Source organism: Phocoena sinus, chromosome 13 (genome assembly GCF_008692025.1).
Source record: "Phocoena sinus isolate mPhoSin1 chromosome 13, mPhoSin1.pri, whole genome shotgun sequence".
Classification (NCBI taxonomy): domain Eukaryota; kingdom Metazoa; phylum Chordata; class Mammalia; order Artiodactyla; family Phocoenidae; genus Phocoena; species Phocoena sinus.
The window spans coordinates 80690603-80711897 of NC_045775.1; the positions used below are offsets into that span (position 1 = coordinate 80690603).

At 52.2% G+C, this 21295-nt stretch overlaps 1 protein-coding gene across 1 annotated transcript; it reads left to right on the plus strand.

Annotated features, from left to right (window-relative positions):
- The first annotated feature begins 2596 nt into the window (after nucleotides 1-2596).
- MAL (mal, T cell differentiation protein) lies at nucleotides 2597-21261 on the plus strand. Its single transcript, XM_032651989.1, has 4 exons — nucleotides 2597-2792; nucleotides 15046-15213; nucleotides 16429-16554; nucleotides 20708-21261. The coding sequence occupies exons 1-4, from the start codon at nucleotides 2700-2702 to the stop codon at nucleotides 20780-20782; spliced, it is 462 nt and encodes a 153-aa protein (XP_032507880.1). The 5' UTR covers nucleotides 2597-2699; the 3' UTR covers nucleotides 20783-21261.
- Nucleotides 21262-21295: the final 34 nt, after the last annotated feature.

The window sequence follows — 21295 nt, forward strand, 5'->3', positions numbered from 1 at the left end:
CAGCACGTGGAGCAGGGCCTGACCATCCTCCAGGGCCTGTGCCTGCTGTTCCTCTGTAGGGAAGGCCTCCTTCTCCCTCTAGTTAACCACTGCACACTCGCTCAAGGGTCACTTCCTCCCACAAGCTCCCTCCAGCCCTAGGTCAAGCCAGGCTGGGCTGCTGGGTGCCCCTGAGGATCCCTGCAGTCTCCTCCCAGCACCAAACCCTTTACACATTTATCATGCAGTGTCTGATTGAACTCTCTCTCTCCTTTCCCTAGGGTAAGCTTCAAAAAGGCAGGGATCCACATCCTTGCCAACATTTGTTATATGTGTTCTTTTTGATGACAGCCATTCTGAAAGGTATGAGGTGACATATCACCATGGTTTTGATTTGCATTTCCCGGATTAGTGATCAGCATCTTTTCACGTCCCTTGGCCGTAGGCATTTCCTCTTTGGAAAAATGTATATTCAGTTCTTCTACCCATTTTTAAATCGGTTTATTTATTTATTTATTTTAGCTATATTAGCTGTTTATATATGTTGGATATTAACTCCTATCGGTCATATAATTTGCACATATTTTTCTCATTCAGTAGGTTGTCTTTTCATTTGTCAATGGTTGTCTTTGTTGTGCAAAAGATTTAAGTTTTATTACTAAGGTCCTATTTGTTTAATTTTGCTTTTATTTCCTTTGCTTTAGGAGACAGATCCAAAAAAATATTGCCACAATTTATTTCAAAGAATATGTTGGCTATGTTTTCCTCTAGGAGTTTTATGGTTTCCTATCTTACATTTAGGTCTTTAATCCATTTTGAGTTTAGTTTTGTATATGGTGTTAGAGAATGTTCTAATTTCATTCTTTTATGTGTGGCTGTCTAGTTTTCCCTGCACCACTTATTGAAAAGACTGTCTTTTCTCCATTGTATATTCTTTCCTCCTTTGTCATAGATTAATTGAACATAAACGTGTGAGTTTCTTTCTGGGCTCTCTATTCTGTTCCATTGATTTATGTGTCTGTTTTTGTGCCAGTACCATACTGTTTTGATGACTGTAGCTTTGTAGTATAGTCTGAAGTCAGGGAGTATGACTGCTCCAGCTCTGTTCTTTCTCAAGATTGTTTTGGCTATTCAGGGTCTATTGTGTTTCCATACAAAATTTTAAATTATTTGTTCTAGTTCTGCAAAAAATGCCATTGGTATTTTAATAGGGGTTGCACTGAATCTTTAGATTGCCTTGGGTAGTATGGTCATTTTAACAATATTAATTCTTCCAATCCATGTTGGTGAGGATGTGGAGAAAAGGGAAAGCCCATACACAGTTGGTGGGAAGGTAAATTGGTGCAGCCACTTTGGAAAACAGTATGGAGGTTTCTCAAAATACTAAAAATAGAACTACCATCTGACACTACTCCTGGGTATAACTAAACCACTCATTGGAAAAGATACATGCACCCCAATGTTCATAGCAGCATTATTTACAATTGCCAAGATATAGAAGCAACATGAATGTCCATCAACAGAGAATGGATAAAGAAGATGTGAGATACAGACACACACACACACACACACACACACACACACACACACAATGGAATACTACTCAGCCATATAAAAGAATAAAATTTTGCCATTTGCAGCAACATGGACGGACTTGGAAGACGTGCTAAATGAAGTAAGTCAGACAGAGAAAGACAAATACTGTTGATATCACTTATATGTGAAATTTAAAATATACAACAAACTATTGAATATAACATAAAAGAAGCAGACTCACAGATATAGTTTTCAAGTGTGTGGATTTTATGCAGGGGGCACGGAGGCAGTGGGACAGTCTGCCTTCTAGAGTCAAGAGGCCCAGTTGCCCTCCATGTGGCCTGGGCATGTTCCTTCCCCACTCTGAGCCTGTAGGTGGGGTGACACCTACTGGAAAGGCTCTGTGGGATTAAATGAGGTCATGTGTACAAAGAACCTATGGCAGTGCTGGACACTTAGTAGGCCCTCAGCAATGCTGGCTCCCCTCCACCCTCCAAGGTCCAAGGCAGCTGTGACTGTCCTTAATCCATCGCCCAGCAGTTCCACCACGGAGTGATGCGGACCGGGGTGCAGCGTTCCGGGCTCCGGGCTCTGAGGGTGCAGGGAGAAGGAATGGGTGGCCGGAGCTGGTCTCAGCACCGCCTCTGCAGGGCAGGGAACTGGTCTCACGATGAGCCTGGACCCAGAGGCCACGCATATTAACTAACCCAGCAGAAAGATGAAAGAGCTCCAACTTAAGAACAGTTCGAGCAGTGGTGACCCGAGGGGTGCCACGGTGGGGAGTTTGGGGGGCATAGTGGTTGATGGTGATCATTCTTAAGAAATGGCGATCACCTGCTAAGAGTGCAAAGTGTGCGAAGTGTGCGAAGCGCCTCACCGTGGTAGCTTTGGCTCCGGGTGGGAGGTGGCGCCCAGACGTGGGCATCAGGAGTCAAACCCCCGCCCCAACCTCGGGGTGGTTCAGGGCTGCGCCCTTGGCGCTGGGCAGGTCCCTTGGGGTGCCCCTCAGTCTAGGGCGGGGGCCGGGCGGCGGCCGGGGCTCCTCCCTCTTCGTCAGGGGCGCCCCTGCTCTTAACCCGCGCGCGGGGGCGCCCTGGCCACTGAGCTCCGCCGGGCAAGAGAGCGCTCAGCGCAGAGCCAGAGCTGCGCGCGTCCTGTTCCGAGGCCGTCGCCAGCCCACCAGCATGGCCCCCTCAGCGGCGTCGGGCGGCAGCAGCCTGCCTAGCGGCTTCGCGGTCTTCACCACCTTCCCGGACCTGCTCTTCATCTTCGAGTTTGTGAGTGGCTGGCGCGCCCCCGCGCCCGCGCCTGGGAGGGCGGGATGGGATGGGTCGTGCCGCGCGCTCTCCTGGGGGATCCGTACAGCGTGCCGACTGATTCGCAAGCAGCGAGGGTCCCTGAGCCTCGGTAGCCGGGCCCGGGGAGGAAAGACTCTCCCGCACGCCCACCCCGCAGTAATACTTTGGCCCCTTCTAGCTAACGGCCATGGGGAAACCGTCTCCAAGACTTAGGTGGAAAAAACGAACTCGCAACACGGGTCAGATACCCGAAGCCGGCCCCGGTCCACTCTTTGCGCGCCGGTTTCGATGCTGCGCTCCCGACCTGTCTCCCATGGGCCGAGCAGAGGAAGCCCTTATTGGAGAGCGACGTCCCTGTAGAGGGGCCCAGCTCTTTCCAGGGTTAGGATTTTGCTTCAAAATTTAAAAATCATCAAAAGAAACCTGAGGATTACCAAGCGAAGTGTGGAGATTGGGTTGGTGTCATAGGAGGAGCCGAATCCGGATTATTTTCTCTTGAACGTCTCTGGTGAAGGTATTTGCGACAACTTTGATCTGGAACTAATAAAACACGCTGTCGTTTGCTCCGCCACAGCCATGGTGCCCAGTGTGGGGTGTGCGAGGGGAGAGGGACCTGTGAGAGGCGTCCCCGGCCTTGGCTGACTTTGAGCAGTCTGTAGACCTCTGCACCGCGGCTGGTCCCTCCTTACACTGGAGCCGCACAGCCTCGCACGGCTGCAGGAAAGCGCTTCCTACTCTGGGCTCCTGTAAAGTGCTCACTGCCGGGAGGCTTCAGACCCGCCTTCAGCCTAAACTCCCCCAGGGCCCCAGGGCCTCACCTAAGGGGGTGGGGGGAGCGGGTGCGGTATTTCTTCTGTGGGTGCCGTTCCACGGGCTCCGAGACTCCTTTCCCTGCGTCCCCACCGCAGAAGTGGCTGCCTGGAGAGTCAGCTGGAAAAGAAAACGTCCAAGCCTGTTTAAAAACGGGACCCCAGCTTCTTATCTCCTGACGGTCAGGGAGGGTGTGAACAACAAAGGGATCAGGTTCTGTCATCCACGGAGGGTTGGGGGAAAGGGAAGCGGGGGTTAAGTTTGCTTGATGGCACCATATCAAGGAAGTGACATCTAGGAGAAACCCTGGACACCTCTAAGCTGAGCCACACTGTTTATAGGTAGGGACACCCAGACCCAGAGTGGAAGGGGCTTGCAGTCACTGGAACATTCCTTCCCCAAATGGCTCATCTCCGCGCTTCCAGTCGCACTTAGCCTGAAAATGAGTAATAGGTGGTTTCTTCAGAGGCTACTGTATTTACAAAGGCAGAATTTGGTGACTGTAAGTGATGATGGCTAGAGGTGAGATGGGGCAGAGAGATTTTTAAGCAACAAAATGACTTGCTCGTATCTCTTGAGTTGCCCTAATGAGTTTTTTACTCTGCCTTTGTAGCTGTTTGGGGAGCATTATAACAAGAATCATAAGAAAGTGTGTTGAGAATTGCCTGGCAGTCCGGTGGTTAGGACTCTGTGCTTCCACTGCCAGGGGCCCGGGTTCAATCCCTGGCCGGGGAACTAAGATCCCGCAAGCCACACGGCATGGTCAAATAAATAAATAATTTTTTTTTAAAGTGTGTTCATCGGGCTTCATGCAAAAGACTCTAGCACACCCTCCTCCTCTTTCCCTGACCTGAACAGGTACACGAACATGTGTGTCACAATAATCAACAGGTGGAAACAGCCCAAATGTCCCATCAACGGGTGAACGGATAAGCAAACCGGAATAGTCCATGCAACGGAATATTATTCAGCTGTAGAAAGGAATGAAGTACTGATACAGGTTGATAAACACTGAAACACTGCTCTAAGTAAAAGAAGCCAGGCACAGAAGGTTACATAGTGTATGACTGCATTTATCTGAAATGTCCAGAATGGGTAAGTCTATAGAGACAGAACTCAAATCGGTGGTTTGCCAGGGGCTGAGACGAGAGGGTAATTGGGAGCAGCTTAATGGGTATGGGCTTTTCTTTCAGGGTGATGAAAAGGTTTTGGAGTTAGCGGTGATGGTTGTACAACATCGTGAGTGTATTAAATGCCATCGAACTGGTCCCTTTTAAATGGTTACTTTTCTGTTGCACCAACTTCAAATCAAACTTTTTAAATTAAGAACTATTTCAAAAATGACAGAAAAGTATATATACTTCAATAGGCATCCACGTAATTAACACTCAACTTTGTCAAATCTTAATATTTTGCCTTATTTACTCTCAGTATTAAGGAAATAGGGCTTTCAGATGACATCTAAGCCCCCTGGGTATTTTGCTATTATCTCACCTTACCTCTCCTCCCTCCACCCTCAGGACGACCCCTGGGCTGGATGTGTGTTCAAGATTAGACCTTTACTGCACCCCTAACTATCTATGACTACACACGGTGTGGTTTTATATATTTTCTCACTTTCTGAAAGTACCGTCACCCCGTACACATCCTTCTGTAACATGCTTCTCATGCAACCTTGTTCTGAGCTTTATACATGTTGACACTGTTTATTCAGTCTTCTATTGCTGGACACTTGGGCAATTTCCAATGTGTTGCATTTTGATAGCGCAGATGGAACCGCCAAAGAACATCCTTGTATTTGCCTCTTTCCTTTTGGGAATTTCTTGTGGGAACACACAGAGATTTGACTTGCTGGGTCATAGGGAATGTACACCCTTGTTTTCCCAGACGTTAGCACACTGATATCCAAAAGGGTTACAACGTACACAGTCAGAAGAGAAGTTTCCAGGAAGCTGATGAAGCTAATTAAGCTCAGGACTCCCACTTGCTCAGGACCCTTCCAAGACTCTGACTCACTCCGCATGCTTTCATAAAGAGGGTCCCCATATCGTATAACTTCCTGACCCCACCAGCGGCTTATGAAAGTCTCCATTGTTCCTCATCCTGCCACACTTGGTAGAGTCAGATTTTGTAATTTTCTGCTAGTCCAGAGGGTGTGAAATGCTTGATTATTTTTTAACTCTGTGGTCCAGCGAGTCGTTGATTACTCCCAGTCTGTATTCTCATGCCTGACCTCCCAATAGCCTGGAAGGTGCAGATGCCAAACTTTCAGCCTCCAGGACTGAGGGTGGAGCTCTGCCCAGCTCCCAAGACATGCCCACAGAGCAGGGAAGGCTGGTAGCTCGGGCTGGCGCAGGGCAGCTCAACTCTGGCCCTGCACCCCTACCCCTGAGCTCCTGACTTCCGAGAGCTGCAGGGTCTTCACAGGAAGGGGAAGGCAGGCCCAACCAGGTGGTGTGACCCTGCCTCCGTCAGCACCCCAGAGCCGCAGAGGCCATGCCGCTGTTGCAGGCGGTGGGGTCACAGGTGTACCCCCATTCAGGTGCAGGTGGAACGCCCAGTGTCCCCCCTCCCACAACAACTCCCCCCAGGGCTTTGCTTCTGGCCTGTTCCCCCACTGCCACCCAAGGACATTTTTCCTTTTGGAGCCAAGGCTCTGTCTCCCCATCCTCGTCTTCCCTCTAAGCCAGGGGCTTCGGGACACTTGGGACATGTTCAGACAATGGGATGTTAACATAGGATGTTTTTTGTCTCAGCTCTGGCCAGCTCTGGTCTCCCCAAGTGCCGGGAGAGACGCCTCCCTTTCGAAACTTGTGAAGGGGATACCTGAAAACAGGTTATGTAATAATCTTTAACCCAACTGCCTCTTCCCCAGCCTGCTAGAGATGGAGCCGCTGATAGAATGGCTGGATCTTGAGAGAACATTTCTTTGGAAAGAGTGTGCGCACCTCAGGGTGTGCCCTTTGGGGGGGCGGGGGTGGGAGTTGGAAGCCACCCGGAATCAGCCGGCAGTGTCGATTCTTACAGTGAACTGGACATAGTAGTTACTGAAATGAGACTGCTTCTAGGACCCAAAGTGACTGGGGACTTTTTATTATTTGAGAGTGACCAGAAAAGTCCTGGGACTGGGAGGGCAGGGGAGGGCAGGATGACAAAGCACTTTTCTGACGGGTGGTCCACATTCTGGCTACACTGGGAAGGCAGCATGAGGACCCCTAGGAGATGAGAGATGTAGAATCACAGAAACATAGTTTTCAAGAGGTGGGGGGAAACTGAGGCTCAGAGAGGGGAGGCAGCTCGCCCGGTACCTCCATCTCCAGTGGCACTTCTTGCAGTGACAGCAGAGCTCTCGCAGATTCCTGCATTCACCCAAACACCCACGATGAACTTCCGTCTACAACAGAAGGGACCACATTGCCCACCTGGCAGCCCTGGGCAAGGCCTGATTCCCTCTCTCCCCCCAAGGGAGTGAAGGGACAGCTCGGAGCCACTGGGGAGCTCACAGCTGCCTAGGCCTTATTGTCAAAAACACCCTGGAAAAACAAAAACAAAAACAAAAACAAAAAAACACCCTGGAGGTCCTGAGTCACTAGGTTCTGGGCCGGCCCAAGAATCTGCATTTGCTAAGCACTGCACGGCCCGCATCATCCAGCTAGGTTTGGAGTGGTCGACGGGAGGCCAGTCTACCCCTCAACGTTAAATGGGCGACAGGATACTGGAGACAGCTCTCAGTGAAAGGCTTGGGCAAGAAGCCAGGTGCCCTGAGGTTCTCCTGGGCTCGGCGGAAGCACCCTCTCTGCTCCTGGGGAAACTTTCATTCTGCCCCAGCCAGGGACCTCTCCTACAGTCACCGGAGAGTACGAGCCGGCCCTGCCGCCAGTGCAGGACGGTGGCTGAGCCTCACTTCCCTGGCTGTGCCCACTGACTCCTGGCCCTGTGTCTCTCCTCGTGTTGCAGGCCCCTCCCTGGAGCTGTTTAAAAGGAGGTAAGGGTACTGCTGGGTTTTCTCCTTTCCTCTTCTCTGAAGGGAGGGGGAGAATTATAGGTAGAGGTCTCTCAGGGTTTTGTCCTTGGAGCTGAGAAGTGACTTTCCAGGTTTTCAAGAATGGGAGGCCTGCTTTGATCCGAAGTCAGTGACTGAGCTGTTCTCTGGAGACCACTAAGCGTGATGACGCAGCTCAGCTCCAGGATCCTCATGCGTATGTCGTCACAACCAAGCTGCCTTGAGAAAGATTGCTTCTGCGCTTTCCATAGGTCACCCCCAACTCGACGCAGATGGGCCCCCCTCTCTGTCCGAGTGCTTTCAGAAGAGAGTAGGCAGGTTCCAGATGCCCCTGCAAGGCACAGCTCACACTCAAGTCAGGCCAGGACAAAGGATGGCTGCTGCACCCACTCCCTCCATGCTGGCTGCCAGGGCGCGTTGGGGACGCGTGCTGTGCTGTCAGCCAAGGCTGGTTCTGCAGAGCCTTAGGAATGGCTTCTGTTTTGTTTTGTTTGCTTTTTTTTAATTGAAGGATAGTTGATTTACGTTGGCCAATCTCTGCTGTACAGCAAAGTGACTCAGTTATACACATACAGACATTCTTTTTTAAAATATTCTTTTCCATTATGGTTCATCCCAGGAGATTGGATATAGTTCCCTGTGCTATACGGTAGGACCTCGTGGTTTATCCATTCTAAATGTAATGGTTTGCATCTACCAACCCCAAGTTCCCAGTCCATCCCTCTCCCTTCCTCCCCCTTGGCAGCCACAGGTCTATTCTTTATGTCTGTAAGTCTTTTTCTGCTTTGTAGATAGGTTCATTTGTGCCCTATTTTAGATTCCACATGTAAGTGACATCATATGGTATTTGTCTTTCTCTTTCTGACTTACTTCACTTAGTATGATAATCTCTAGCTGCATCCATGTTGCTGCAAATGGCATTATTTCGTTCTTTTTAATGGCTGTGTAGTATTCTATTGTATATATGTACCGCATCTTCTTTACCCAAGGAAGAGCTTGGCTTTGCTCTGGACTCAGGACACTTTATCTGAGGGAAGGGCTGGGCATGGGAACTGGGCCACCTGGGGCCTGCCTCCAGGCAGGATGGGGCCAGCCAGTCTGGACCTGGATGGGGGCTGGGGACTGACTCCCCCTGGATTCCGTGCTGAGCCCTGGCTTCCACCCCTGATACAAGCCCAGCTGCGCTTCTTCTTGGCTCTCAAGTATAGGTCCCTGGACTTGGTGCTTTGGACCAGAGGCCACCAGGGTCAGGCACTGATGAGATGCCCCAGCAGGTGTTCTCTCCGGATGCTCATGAATGTGAGGACAGCAGGTGAATGACAGCCCTGGTCCCTGAAGCACTGATGCCTTGGGGAGGTGTGGGCCAACTCCTCACGGGTTCCAGATTATTCCTCAGAGCATGAAGCAGGGCCCTGGTACTCTCTGCATCGTGGGGCTCTAACCTGTCTTCTGCATTCTGGTGGGAAGCTGTGGTTCCTGGTAGCTTCTGGATGGGTAGCTTCTAGTGGCATAACTACTTCCTAGGGTAATGCAGTGGCCTTGATTCTCCGCCACACTTAGCCAAGGCTCTCTGTCCCTCCCACCATGTGAAAAACATTCGGTTCACGCTGGGGCAAAACAACCCTTGTGTTGAATCATTTTAATACACCAAGGTCCTAGGACCTAGAACATACATGTAGGAACTAAAAGAAAAGCCTTGTCACCAGCCGTCACACATTGACGTGCATGTGCGGTGAGAAAAAGGGCCACACAGCCAGTCTCAGCTGACCTGAAATTCCACACTGGAGCCTTGGCTCCTATCAGAATACAGTCAGGCTGGGAGGGGAGGGGCCAGAAAGAGAGGGACGGGGGGGAAGGGGGAGAAGTACCCCCGCATGCTAATGACCAGTGCTATGGGGGGTGGGGGTGGGTACTCACCTGAGGGAAGAGGGACTCAGGCCTGGACAGGAGGCCACTTCCCAGTCCACACTCACCCTGTTAATATCAACTACAGACGTGAACCCACACCCTGTCTTTTTGAATCCTAGACCTCTATCCTCCTCTTCACAAACAGACTCAAGGTCCCCTGAGTCCTGGTCTCACCCTCAGATTAAAGGGACATTATCTAAGTCTATATTGGGAGGGTCATGTAATGATGGTTCCCCAGAAGGAAGGAGCCTGCTGACAATGGGACCAGGAGGGCAGAGCACCTGGCATAGGTAAACTGAGTCACGAAGCCTCAGAAGCACTCCTGGTGCTCACCATGGGAGTAGACTCAGAGGTCAGACTCCTCAGTTGGCAGAGGGGGAGAGGGTCCCCACAGAGAGAATCTCTGACCTGCCCCAGATACCTCCATGAGGTCCAAGGAGAGGACGCTGTGCAAATATCTGGGCTCTTTCCCTCTCCTGGGCAGAGGTGATTAGCTGGTCACCCTCACTGGGGCCCCGACACTCACCAGGACCTGCCTTTGCCCTTGGTGGCCCCAGAGCTGCTTGAGTGGGGCTTGGCAGCAAGACTGGAGGAGAGAGGCCAGGATGGGAGAGATGGGCTCCATTTACTAGTGTGTCTTTGAATAAAGTCTGTCTCCCTGGACGTACCTGCCCCCAGTGCTGCCATTTCCTCTCAGTATCTGTTAAATGCATAAGTGAATGAATGAATGAATGGGTGGCTGAGTGAGTGAGCAGGTGGAGGAAGGCTTTCCTTTGACTTGCTGGGAGCCCAGTTCCTCCATACAAGGGTGGTGGGGCTCACATGACAACTAGTGTTTGCTTCCTGCTGTCTCTGCTTTTCAGAACAGGAAGAGCCCCCCGCCTCCCCCTCAGACCCCTTTTCGTGGGTCTTGGGGAAGGTTTCAGTGCTCTGATCTCCCTCTCTATACTCTCCTGCTGCCTGGTGCTTAAGTCCTCTTGACTTGGTGCCTATTCCCTTCCCTGCAGTAGCTCAGCCTCCAGACACACACGCACAAGAAAACGCCCTCTGCTCTACCTCACGGAATGGCTGATTGTTTTAGTCAAACAAGGCTCAGAGCTGGGACTGCTGCTTCTCCTGGAACACCGTTACTCTACTGGCCAAGTCACCTGCATAGGCCCTCCCAGCATTGCAATGACCCCTGACTGCCAAAAGAGTTCAGTGGATAGAGACACTTCCAGAAACACAAACTGGAGTTGCTCTTCCTGGTGGCCCTGGGAGAGCACCTAAGGGCTCGGAGCTCTCGGCAGCCGGGACAAGTCTCATTGGTGTGTCCATCTCTCTCCTCCCTCCTGGGGAGGTGATTTTTGCCCACCTGACCAAAGTAGCAGGACTGCTCAGGGTTGGGTGCGCCACCTGTGTTCTGTGGCCAGTTTCCTTCTCAAGAGTTCAGGGCACAAGCTCCTATTCACATACATGTGCCCTTCAAGACCACACTGTGCCCTCGGAGCTTGGGAATTCTGACACTGGGCCCCGAGGGACTTACAACCGGGTGTGTGTGTGAACAGCCCCACGTGGACGTCCTCCTTGGGTCACGTCTTGCCTTGTTATGGGAAGACTGCCTGCTTGTGGCAACCCTGACAGAGTAAAATGAGCCCCAGAAAAATATTCAGAGAATTTAAGCGATCCTTCTGCCTTGAACTCAATGATCCAAGTCCTGCTGCAAAAACACTGGACAATTGTGGACCCAGAGCTCTCAGCCCTGCACAAGCAATGGAGACACCCTACCAATCTCAAGAATGTGCCGGAGGAGTCCTTTTCCCACTTTTGTAACCAGAGCTCATTGTTGGAAGGAAGGCTTTCGCATATTTTTATGTCCTTTGTGTTCCCTTCGGCAGAGGCAGACACGTTTTCCTCAGCTTTTGATTTCTGGGAGATTGTAGGTTTTTCTCTTTTTGATGCTTCTGAAGTTATTTTAAAATTCTGTGTCCCCACAAGGTCTGGGGGGGGATAATCGTGCAAGTTGAGATCTTGACCTACTGGGGTTTTCACGTGGTTACAGGAGAGGCTTCGCCCCATCGTACGTCAGTTATAACAGCAAGTACTTAGAGCACTCGCCGCCGTGTGCCAGGCACCTGTAGATATAAACTCATTTCACCCCGGTCCCATTGGGTGGGCACTACTGCTATCACTAGTTTTCAGATAGGGACTAGAGAGGAAGTAACTTGCCCAGAGACAACCAGTGACCCAGCGAAGTGTGGCAGAGCTGATTCAGATTCAGTAATTCTGAAGTCTACACCCTTAACCACCCTTGCCTGCCTCCTCTGGATTAATTCAGAAAAGAAAAGAAAGAACGTACTCTTGAGTTCACGTGACACCTTCCCCAAGACCATCTCCTGAGGAAATTGTTTCCACAAAAATCATTTGATGGGGTAGACCGCAGATTAAAACTTTTTTAAGTCTTTGGAAATTTTTTGTCTGGATTTGTACAATATCCTTGGTTCTTACAGAACTTCACCTCTGCTCAGCCTCCACAAGCACACCGAATGAAAGATGGGCGGTTTCCAGGCCTGGAACACCAGGGTGGGTAGAGGCCTCAGATCCCCAGCTCCACCCCATCCATGGATACTGAGGCTCTGTCCCCGTGTCTAGAGGACACCCAAGGACGAGCGACTCTCACGTTCAGAGCAAGACAGGGATGGAAGCTTAAGGAGAGGAAAGGAAACTTTGTATCAGAGCCAGTGAGGAACTGGAGAGGCATCTTGGCCGGCACTGCTGGACGTTGGAGACAGGAACCATTTCTCCTTGTTTGACAGGAGTTACCAAAACTCCATCCATGGACCGCTTGTGTTATGGAAACATACTCCAAAGCCTTTGGCAAAGAGCCTGGGATGTTTGCTTCTTGTCCTATCACTCTGCTTCTCTCCTTGGCATGAGACCTGGGCACTGGGGTTTTCGAGGTGACCCAGGCGATTCCGGTGCAGAGTGAGGGCTGAGGACCACTGAGCCCTAGTCCAGGCCCCACCCCCGTTTTCTAGCGTGGGGATCTGGGACCCAGAGAGCGAGCTCAAGTCTGGTGACTCTCGGGCCACTCAGCTAAGAAATGTTATGCAAGACGGTGACCTGGGCGCAGGTGAGGGTGGTGGGAATCTGGCCTGTTGACAGAGATGAACGGAAACTGGGGCCATGCCTCCACCTGTGTAACTGATGTGTCAAAACGATTGCCTCTCAGCGTGCTTCCTGAGAGCTGGGAGCCCCTTCGGGTTCTCTTTAGGAAGGGAAGTGCTTGAACCCTCACCTACCCCTTTGCTCTTGACAAATATTTGGCCAGTAGGGTTCTGAGGCCAGGGAGCAGTGGACTGCTCCCTGCCTGGGATGCCTTATCTCCTAGGTGTGGGTGCTGTACTTGCTCTGTTTGCTCTCTGCAAACTTTGTAGGTGGAGTGAGGCAGGCACTGGCTTTGCCCCGTGATTCATGTCGAATCTCGGTTTTCCACTGAGCAGGGCCTGGCACGCCTTTGAGGTGGCCCAACCATCAGTCCTGTGTGAAGGTCACCCTTCCTCAAGCCGCACTCCCTGCCACTCCTTGTTCCCCAACCTCGGGCCAACTCACGGCCTTCCCAAGCCCTCACTGCTGCTGCGGCATCCTTTGGGCTTGGCATGTACCCTTTCCTCCCCTGGAAAGCCTCGTCCTGACCTTCTGGCCTAAGTCCACCTCTCCCTTCAAGACTCAGTTGGGGCCGTGTCCCAGTCGGGACTGCCTTGCCCGATCGTCCCGCGCCGTCACTGGCTGACTCTACGTCTGTCTGCACTGGGCTGCCGGCATCCTGGGTGAGCAGACTTCCCTCTGCTGTTGGGTGGTGAGGGGGCACAGGGCCAGAAGCTTCACACTCACGCCCACAGTTTCAGGCGGTTCGCACCAGCCGGCAACGTGCGGAGTGAGTTGCCCAGTGCCATTTACGGTGGAGGAAGCCAGGGCCCGAGAGGTGGAACCACGTGCTACAGCATCCTCCAGCGGATTCGGTGGAGAGGCCCCCTCACGCCGTGTGCCAGCAGCCCTCTGCTCCCGAGATGGGCAAGCCAGTTCCACCCTCTTCTCCATGCCACACTCTCGTGCCTTCTACATCCAAGTCTGTCTCAGCCATCGGCACGATCACATCCTTCTGTTAAGCGTCCTTTACGAAAAAGTCCCAGCAATCTGTTTGATCTTAAAGGCAACGATGGATGAATCTATACACACATCTTACTCTATAGCAGTCTGAGGATTTTTATTTAATCGATTTTGCTCCACTTATTCTAAGTTGGAAAGTGTGTCCCACTGCCTCTCAGTCATCAGTAGAGGAATTTTCTGATCAGAGATGCCCACATATGATTCATCAGACCCAACTTGGTTTTGATAACTTCAGGTTCTTCACTGCACTGATTTTTCTACCCAAATGTGATGGTCTCCTGAAGCTTCTCAGCGAAGAGGCTCAGAGAACACCTGGGGAAGTGCTATCTCTTACCCAGCAAGTGGGCAGCAGGTGCAGGGAGACAAGGTCAGGGTACCACATGCATTTACACCCCCAGACCCGCAGGAGGATGGCGCTAAGCTCTGCAGTACATTGGACCCTGTGACTATCTCCACCCCTGTCCCAGCCCAGTCCTTCTCTGGGTGGGGTCAGTGGAGGAGGCTGAGGTGACTTCACTGGGATGGAGAGGGACAAGGAGAATGGAAGACAAGTACAGGAAATTCCAGCTTGGGTTGTACCTTGTCCACAGGGGGAGCCGGATTATACCATTGAGATTATGAACCCCAAGTCTGTCCTTATGTTTCTCTTGAAAACATGGGGCTCCCTGACCCTGAGGACACCAAGTGGGATGTCTTCTGGATAATGACAGGGGGAGGAATGCTTCTCCCACCTCTGAGGAGACCAGGCTGACCTGGGCCCTCCCCACTCCAACCCCATCTCCAAAAGTCAGAGAACTTCTGGGACTTGGGGATTTAAAGGTCAAGTTTTTTTCTTAAATGCTAATGATATAGTATGGCTAATTTGTTTTGCCAAGTAAAGACCAAAAGAATCAGCTGGCCACTACCATTTTATAAAAGAAAGAATATTTGGGGGAGTTTCCTGGTGGTGCAGTGGTTAGGACTCAGTGCTCTCACTGCCATGGCCCCGGGTTCAAGCCTTGGGCCACAAGCCGTGCAGCGTGGCCAAAATAAAACAAAAAGGATATTTGTCTATAAAAAATACTAGGAAGGATATAATCTCAGAGTTTGCCCTTCTACTAAAAAACACTGGATGGCCTAAGTCCTTTCTAGGGATAACAAATTTTTTTTTTGGGGGGGATAACAAATTTTTAATTCAAAGGTGCCTCTGTTTCCCCATCTCACAAATGGGTCAGTACCACACTCACAGGGATGTTGTGAGGATTAACTGAGTTACCATTTATAGAGTGCCCCCGGTTCCCCAGCGTGACCTCTGGGTCTGGTCCTACCTGGGTGTGGGCTCTCCTGGTCTGACCCTCACCCCTTCTCTCCCTCCCTCTGCAGGTCTTTGGGGGGCTGGTGTGGATCCTGATTGCCTCGTCCCATGTGCCCATCCCACTGATCCAGGGCTGGGTCATGTTCACGTCTGTGTCTTGCTTCATAGCCACCACTCTACTGCTCTTCCTGTATCTAATTGGTGCCCACGGCAGCAGGACTTCCTGGATCACCCTGGTGAGTCCCAGTCCTGCGATGTTTGAGGTGGGGGTGGGGGTGGGGTGCGGCATTGGAGCGTCGCCCCTGGCAGGTTGGCTTTGCCAGTGCTGGGTGAGGTGCCCTGTACAAGTCTCCCACCCATGCGCCAAGGCTGAGCCGGGCAGGCCCTCAGATCCGAGCTGCCCATAGCAGCCCAGGGCTCCCCGCCGCAGGAGGTCGGGCAGAGGTGAAAGGCAGAAGCGGACTGTCACTGTCACTGCCTGATCCTCTGTGGGCCTGCTCTGCTTTCTCCTGGGTGAACGCCCTTTTCATGCAAACCGGCAGCCCAACAACCCTCCCTGTACCTCCTGCACCTGCCAGGGGCCAGCTGGCATCTCCCACCACCCAGAAGGGCTGACTTCCATTTCGGGGGGGGGGGGGGGACAGGGTGCTGGGGGCTGGTCCTGGCTGCCCAGTGTGAGGCCACACTCACTGCCCAGCTCTCAGTCACCACCTTCTAGAGCAGGGTCACCAGAGAGGGACTTGGCCCAGGAAGAGGGGAGGCCTGTGATCGCTCTTGCACATGAATTCTGCTTTGAGGCCCATGAAGGGGGTAAACTTACACGTGGGCCACCTGCCCTTACCTCCCCTGGAAGGCGGTGGGGCTGTTAGCCAGGCCTCTTAGTCTCAAAGGGCCTCCAACCTAGACCTTAGAAACCACCTCCAAATCGTAACTACTCAAAAACCTGTTCTAGTGCCTTTTTGCTTTTAAAACATACCTGGAGCCCCAATCCCCGGCTCCCCCCAAGAAAAAGCTAACAACAACACAACAGTGAAAATGGCCTGAACCTCTCACTCTGTATTGGCCACCAAGGCCACACCCGAACTGGGGACTGACTGCAGCTGACACTTCTCAGGTCCAGAACCAATTTCTACCAATCCCAAAGGACCACCTCCCCACCCCTTACTAGATCCCACCTCAAGGGAAAGCAGTATCCTTCCTCCATCAAAGTCCTTACTCTGGCCCCAAACCAGTGAGATAACTCAGCTCGGCAGCTCTGGTTAATCAATGTCTCTGAGGAGGGGGGCAGGGTTGGGGGTGTCAAAGGGAGTAGCAGATGATGACGGGGGACCTGGTCCTGGGGTGGGTCCCCCGTCATCTGAGGGGTGGACAGGCCCTGCTGGGGCCACAGCTGCCCCACATCTCCATATCTGGGTGCCCCACCTGTCTAGTGGCCTTTTCTCACCCTGCAGGATGCAGCCTACCACTGTATCGCCTCCCTGTTTTACTTTGGTGCCTCTGTCCTGGAAGCTTTGGCCGCCATCCAGCTGCAAGTGGGCTTCACCTACAAATATTACCATGAAAACATCGCTGCTGTGGTGAGTCCCCAGTCAATTTGCCCCGTTCACAGCTCCCACTGAAAAGGTTCTGAGTGGAAGGCTGCCCGGGCCCTCCCGCGTTTTTTTAGTTCACTAAATTTTGAATAAAATAAACCTTCTCCTCATTTCTGAAGAAACAAAGCCTCAGAAAAGGGAAATGATGTGCCCCAGACTCCCTCAGCCATCAGTCCGGCCTGCACTGCCCAGGGGTCCAAGCCTGGTTGGGCTTTGAGGCAGATGTGGGAGGAGACATGACCGTGGGGCCTGGCACTGTCTTGAGCCCTTGCGAACAATCTTGTTTACCCCTCGCGACACCGCTAGGAGGGAGGTGCCGTTACACCCATTTCACAGATGGAGAACTAGGGCCTTAAGAGCATTGCACAACCTGCCCCAGGGTCACCAGGAATTGGAAAGGCCTGGTGTCCAGGCCAGGTGCTCTTTCACCCACACTCTTAGCACCAGTGTGAACAGAACACCTGGCCACTTGGGTTCCTGGCTCTCCATGAGTGTCTTCCAGGGAAGCACACCGTCAGGGCAGGGGCAGTGCTGAGACCACAGATGGAAAGTCGAGTGGCCAGTGTCTCCCAGGCCCTGGCTCTGCGGCTGTGGGGAGGCTCTGTGGCTGTGGGGAGGCCCTGCCACGCGCAGCATGTCCAGACCCCCAGCCATGGATGGTTGCTGCTGGGATTAGGCCTTCGTCTCTTGACAACGGTGTCTCCTGCCTGACAGCTCTGAGAACCTGTGCAGGAGGAAGCCTGGAGTTCACACTCGCCCATTCCTTGTGCAAGTCCCTTTGTGCCCTCTGAGCCTCGGTTTGCTCATCTATAAAATGGGACAGTAATTCCTGTTGTTTCCCTGGAGAATGAGACAGCTCTTAAACCGCTTCCATCCAAGGCCTCACGATGAGCAATGGGTGGAACAGGGCTGTAATCTCCTTCACCCCATTAGGAGGTGAGATGGGGGTGAAACTGTGTGTCTGGGGAGCACACTGCACGTAGGTCTGAGCTTTAAAAGGAACAACCTCCAACTGGGGGACCAGATCCATGGCGGTCTGTGAGGTCATGACCTGATTTTCTTGTTGATGGAATGGATCAGAGTGACAGGGAATACGAGAAGGTACTGTTTCATGAAACTCTTTCCCACAGTTGTGCGCGTGTGTCCTTGCACCAGTGTGCTAACGCATGATATCAGATGTATTTCTAACCATGGATATTGTTTAAAAACTAAGAAAAAGTTTCAGAAATAGCACTCAGGTTTCTAGCGATTGACCTATGAATTGAGCAAATCCCAAGGGCAAATGTGATGACACACCACGAGATGTCCGCCCCAGGTGCCAAATCTGTTCCACGCCCGCCTCTCTTCGGGAAGGGTAGAGCAGAGGCTGAGAGAAAACCCACAGGGTGGGCGCAGTTGGGCTCTGGGAAGGGGGTTAGTGAGGGTGCCCTTCCTGTCCCCAGAGGGAGGGGTCTGGGGGAAAGCTCCTCAAAGCCTGTCTGCTGGTCCCCAGGGGCCCACCCCCTTCCCTGGGGAAGCCACACACTCCCCTCAGCTCCCAGCCGCTCTCCAGTTCCATAAGCATGGCCACCTCCTGGGTCCTGGCATCCCCTCAAATGTCCCACCGTGTGGGACCCTCCCCCATGTGGGCTCATCTCCCAAGGTGGCTGGCTCCAGGAGCACAGCCAGGCAGCGCCTTGGGTGTTCTTCCCTCTCTTGGGAGACTGGTCATCTGCCTCCCCCGTCACCTTCAAATGCCTATTTCATCACCCCCTCACAAGAGAACCCATACATACCTCCCCCATCCCAAGCCCAGAAGCCTTGTCTCTGAACAGACATCAACCAGGCATTTGACGACCGTTTCTGTAAAATTAGTGCAGAAGAGGGCAGTGAAATGTAGACGGAATGTGGGTAGTGGGCCAGCCCTTGACTGAACAACGCAGGAGCGGGGAGTTAATGACCTGCCCACTGGGCAGATATCTAGTTGGGAACCACTGGGCTCTACCAGGCTCTACCCTATTCTGACTTCTCCCTTTTACTTTCCATCAAAATGCAGCATAAACAGGCATCCAGGGAGGTGACCTGGAAGCACGTGTACAACCTGATGAATTTCCATCATGCACCCATGACTCACAGTTCACAAGTCCTCCGTGTAACAAAGCATCCAGGTTAAGAAACATGACAAGCAGCCCCTTCTTGTCCCGCTGCGGTCACTGGGCCCCTGAACTGAGCATCAGCGCTGGCCTGCTTTCCAGCTCAGGTTCCACTTCCCCTGCTTTGCATTCTCATGAGCGTGACGTGCCTTCGCCCACGTCTGGCTTCTCTCTCTTCGCCTCCGGTTTGTGAGGCTCCTCCACACTGCTGGGTGGGGATGCAGAGGTTCGTTCTCTTTGCTGTTTGGTGCTCCACTGAGGACTGTACCAACATCTATTTATCCCTGCCACGATGGATCATGTCCCCACGTCCCTGGGAGCTGAGCTGGAGAACCATGAGGAGGCCCAGGCAAAGTCAGCAGGGCTGGAATCAGGAATCTACATGTTGCCAGCAGGCGGAAACGCTGGGCTGGAGCCCCCCGGGTTGTGTCCGTCCGTGCACATGGGAGACGGAATCGTGCTGACACGCTCAGGATTTAACCCCAGACCCTGCCCAACACCCACATGCCCCTCCCATGGTCTCAGGGTGGGGCGGGGCTGCGGCAGTCCGGGCATGTGACCTCCCGCACACCCCTGGCCTTTGGGAGCATCTGGCCTCCTCTCACCCCTCTTGGACTCCTCACCTGCCTCAAAAGCTGAGCTTCTCCCTCTCTCCTCGGCTGGCAGCAGAGAATCTGCACCAGAGGGATCCCTGGGATTGGTGAGAGCTGCCTGAGAGTAGCTGGAAATTTCTGGAGAAATCTAGAGGTTTCTGGATCTTAACTGTGGTGGGCAATAATGGCAGCTGTTCAGGGACAGGGGTTTTTAAGGGCCTAAGTTCATGTCCATTCATGGCCCTGGCTCTCCATGTCCCGTGTGCCATTTCTTGACCCCCCTTGAAAGTAAGTGTTTCCTGTTCCTGTGGGGACTTCTGAGGTGCTCCTGCCAAGGGTCTCCATTGGACTCGGAGTCCCCAACACAATACACTGCTCCCTCCTGATGCGCAGGGGGGTCTTCGAGGGGCTTCTCACTCGTGTGTGACTGCTCCCTTCAGACAGGGTATTTGGTTCCCAGATACATTTTCTTACCTTGGTTATTCAATAACTCAGGTTACTTACCGCCTCCGGCAGTGAGGGTGAGGGTTCGCCCAGGTGTGGAGGCAGCGGAAGAGCAGGCACAGTTACGGCTGGTTTTAGGGGAATTTTCAACAGTCACGGGAGTGTAGCCGCCCTGATGTTATGCCTGGGTTAGAAACTCCTGACCCTACACCCAAGGTCACAAGCCAGGTGCAGATATTTGCTTGGGAGCAGGCAGCCCTCAGGGCCGGCCACCCAGAGCAGGGTGATAGGACAGATGGTGCCCAGGTGCACCACGGCAGGTCAGAGGCTTGACAGGGCACAAAGTGACCTTTTGCCACATTCCCCAGCCTCTGTTCCCAGTAGTAGCTTTCTCAGTAAGCTCCCTCCTTTTGCCAAAAGCTCAAAATCCCTCCTCTCCATCCCAGTCCCTCACTTCCTGTGGCCTGGCTCCCTGGCCCATGCTTGTGCAATGCAAAATCTTAGAATAAAATTCTGGTCGGGGTCTGAAGATGTCCAGGCGGCAAACCCACGTGTTCAGACTCTCTTAGCCAAGGCCGCTGGGATCACAGCTGGTGGACTCTGGTCTTATTGGTGTGCAGGAAGGAAGTTTTCCATGAAGAGCCCTTCAATCACCACTTGAAGGGTCTCTGAGGGCCCTCGTTTCCAGTTGGATGGCACCTATATGATGATGTGTGACGGCAAATAGTTGACCTTGCACACCAAGTTCAGTATATCATTAGGTCACCTGGAGTCTGTGCTGAGAGCGTTCTGGGTCGCACCTAGGCTCTGCAGGAAAGCATATCTGCGTGTGTGATGGGAAGCAGTGGCAGTCCACAGACGTAAGGGCTGTCGACCGCAAGCCATGCACGTGGCGACCCCAGTGTGCACAGCCCATGCCTTTCCCTCTCCCCGTGCACGGCCATTAATTGTCACTTATCTTGCTTTCAGGTGTTTTCATTCGTAGTCACTCTGCTGTACGTGGTCCATGCAGTGTTTTCTTTAATCAGATGGAAGTCTTCCTAAAGCAGCAGAAGAACTTTAGCTGAAAACCAAGAGGGTATTAACTGATCGGCCTGCCTTCCAGCATAACACTTTAGAATGCAGAAATGTTCTTGATAGTGGATAAAGAAAGAGGTTTACTCTCCCATATACCTTCATGTCAGAGTAGGAGGCTTGCTACATTTATCCTCCAACTACTGAGCTGTCTTTCCAAGATCGTTTCCTATTTGAAAGGGGGCAGTGGGAGTGGGAAGTGAGGAATGTGATCTGAGAGACCACAAAACTGGACTGCTGACTCCTGGACTGGATCGTGAGAACCGTCTACTGGAATTTTCCTCCGGCTCTTTTGAGTGTCCATCTTGCAGCAAGTTCCTCTGTCTTCAAGAATATTCTACCTGTCATGGGGAATAAAATTCACCCAACAAATATTTGCAGGTGTCCACAGTGGGATGTGATAAACCTTTGAAATACTTTATAAAGTACCTTTATGTTCAATACTTTCATGGGGGTGTTTTTCGTTTTTTTTTGTTTTTTTTT

Bases quoted from the DNA above. Each gene is read 5' to 3' on its own strand.
- MAL (XM_032651989.1), top strand. From the start codon at position 2,700: ATGGCCCCCTCAGCGGCGTCGGGCGGCAGCAGCCTGCCTAGCGGCTTC. The intron at 15,214-16,428 runs GTGAGTCCCAGT...CTCACCCTGCAG, and splicing joins GGACTTCCTGGATCACCCTG to GATGCAGCCTACCACTGTAT. The intron at 16,555-20,707 runs GTGAGTCCCCAG...TCTTGCTTTCAG, and splicing joins ATGAAAACATCGCTGCTGTG to GTGTTTTCATTCGTAGTCAC.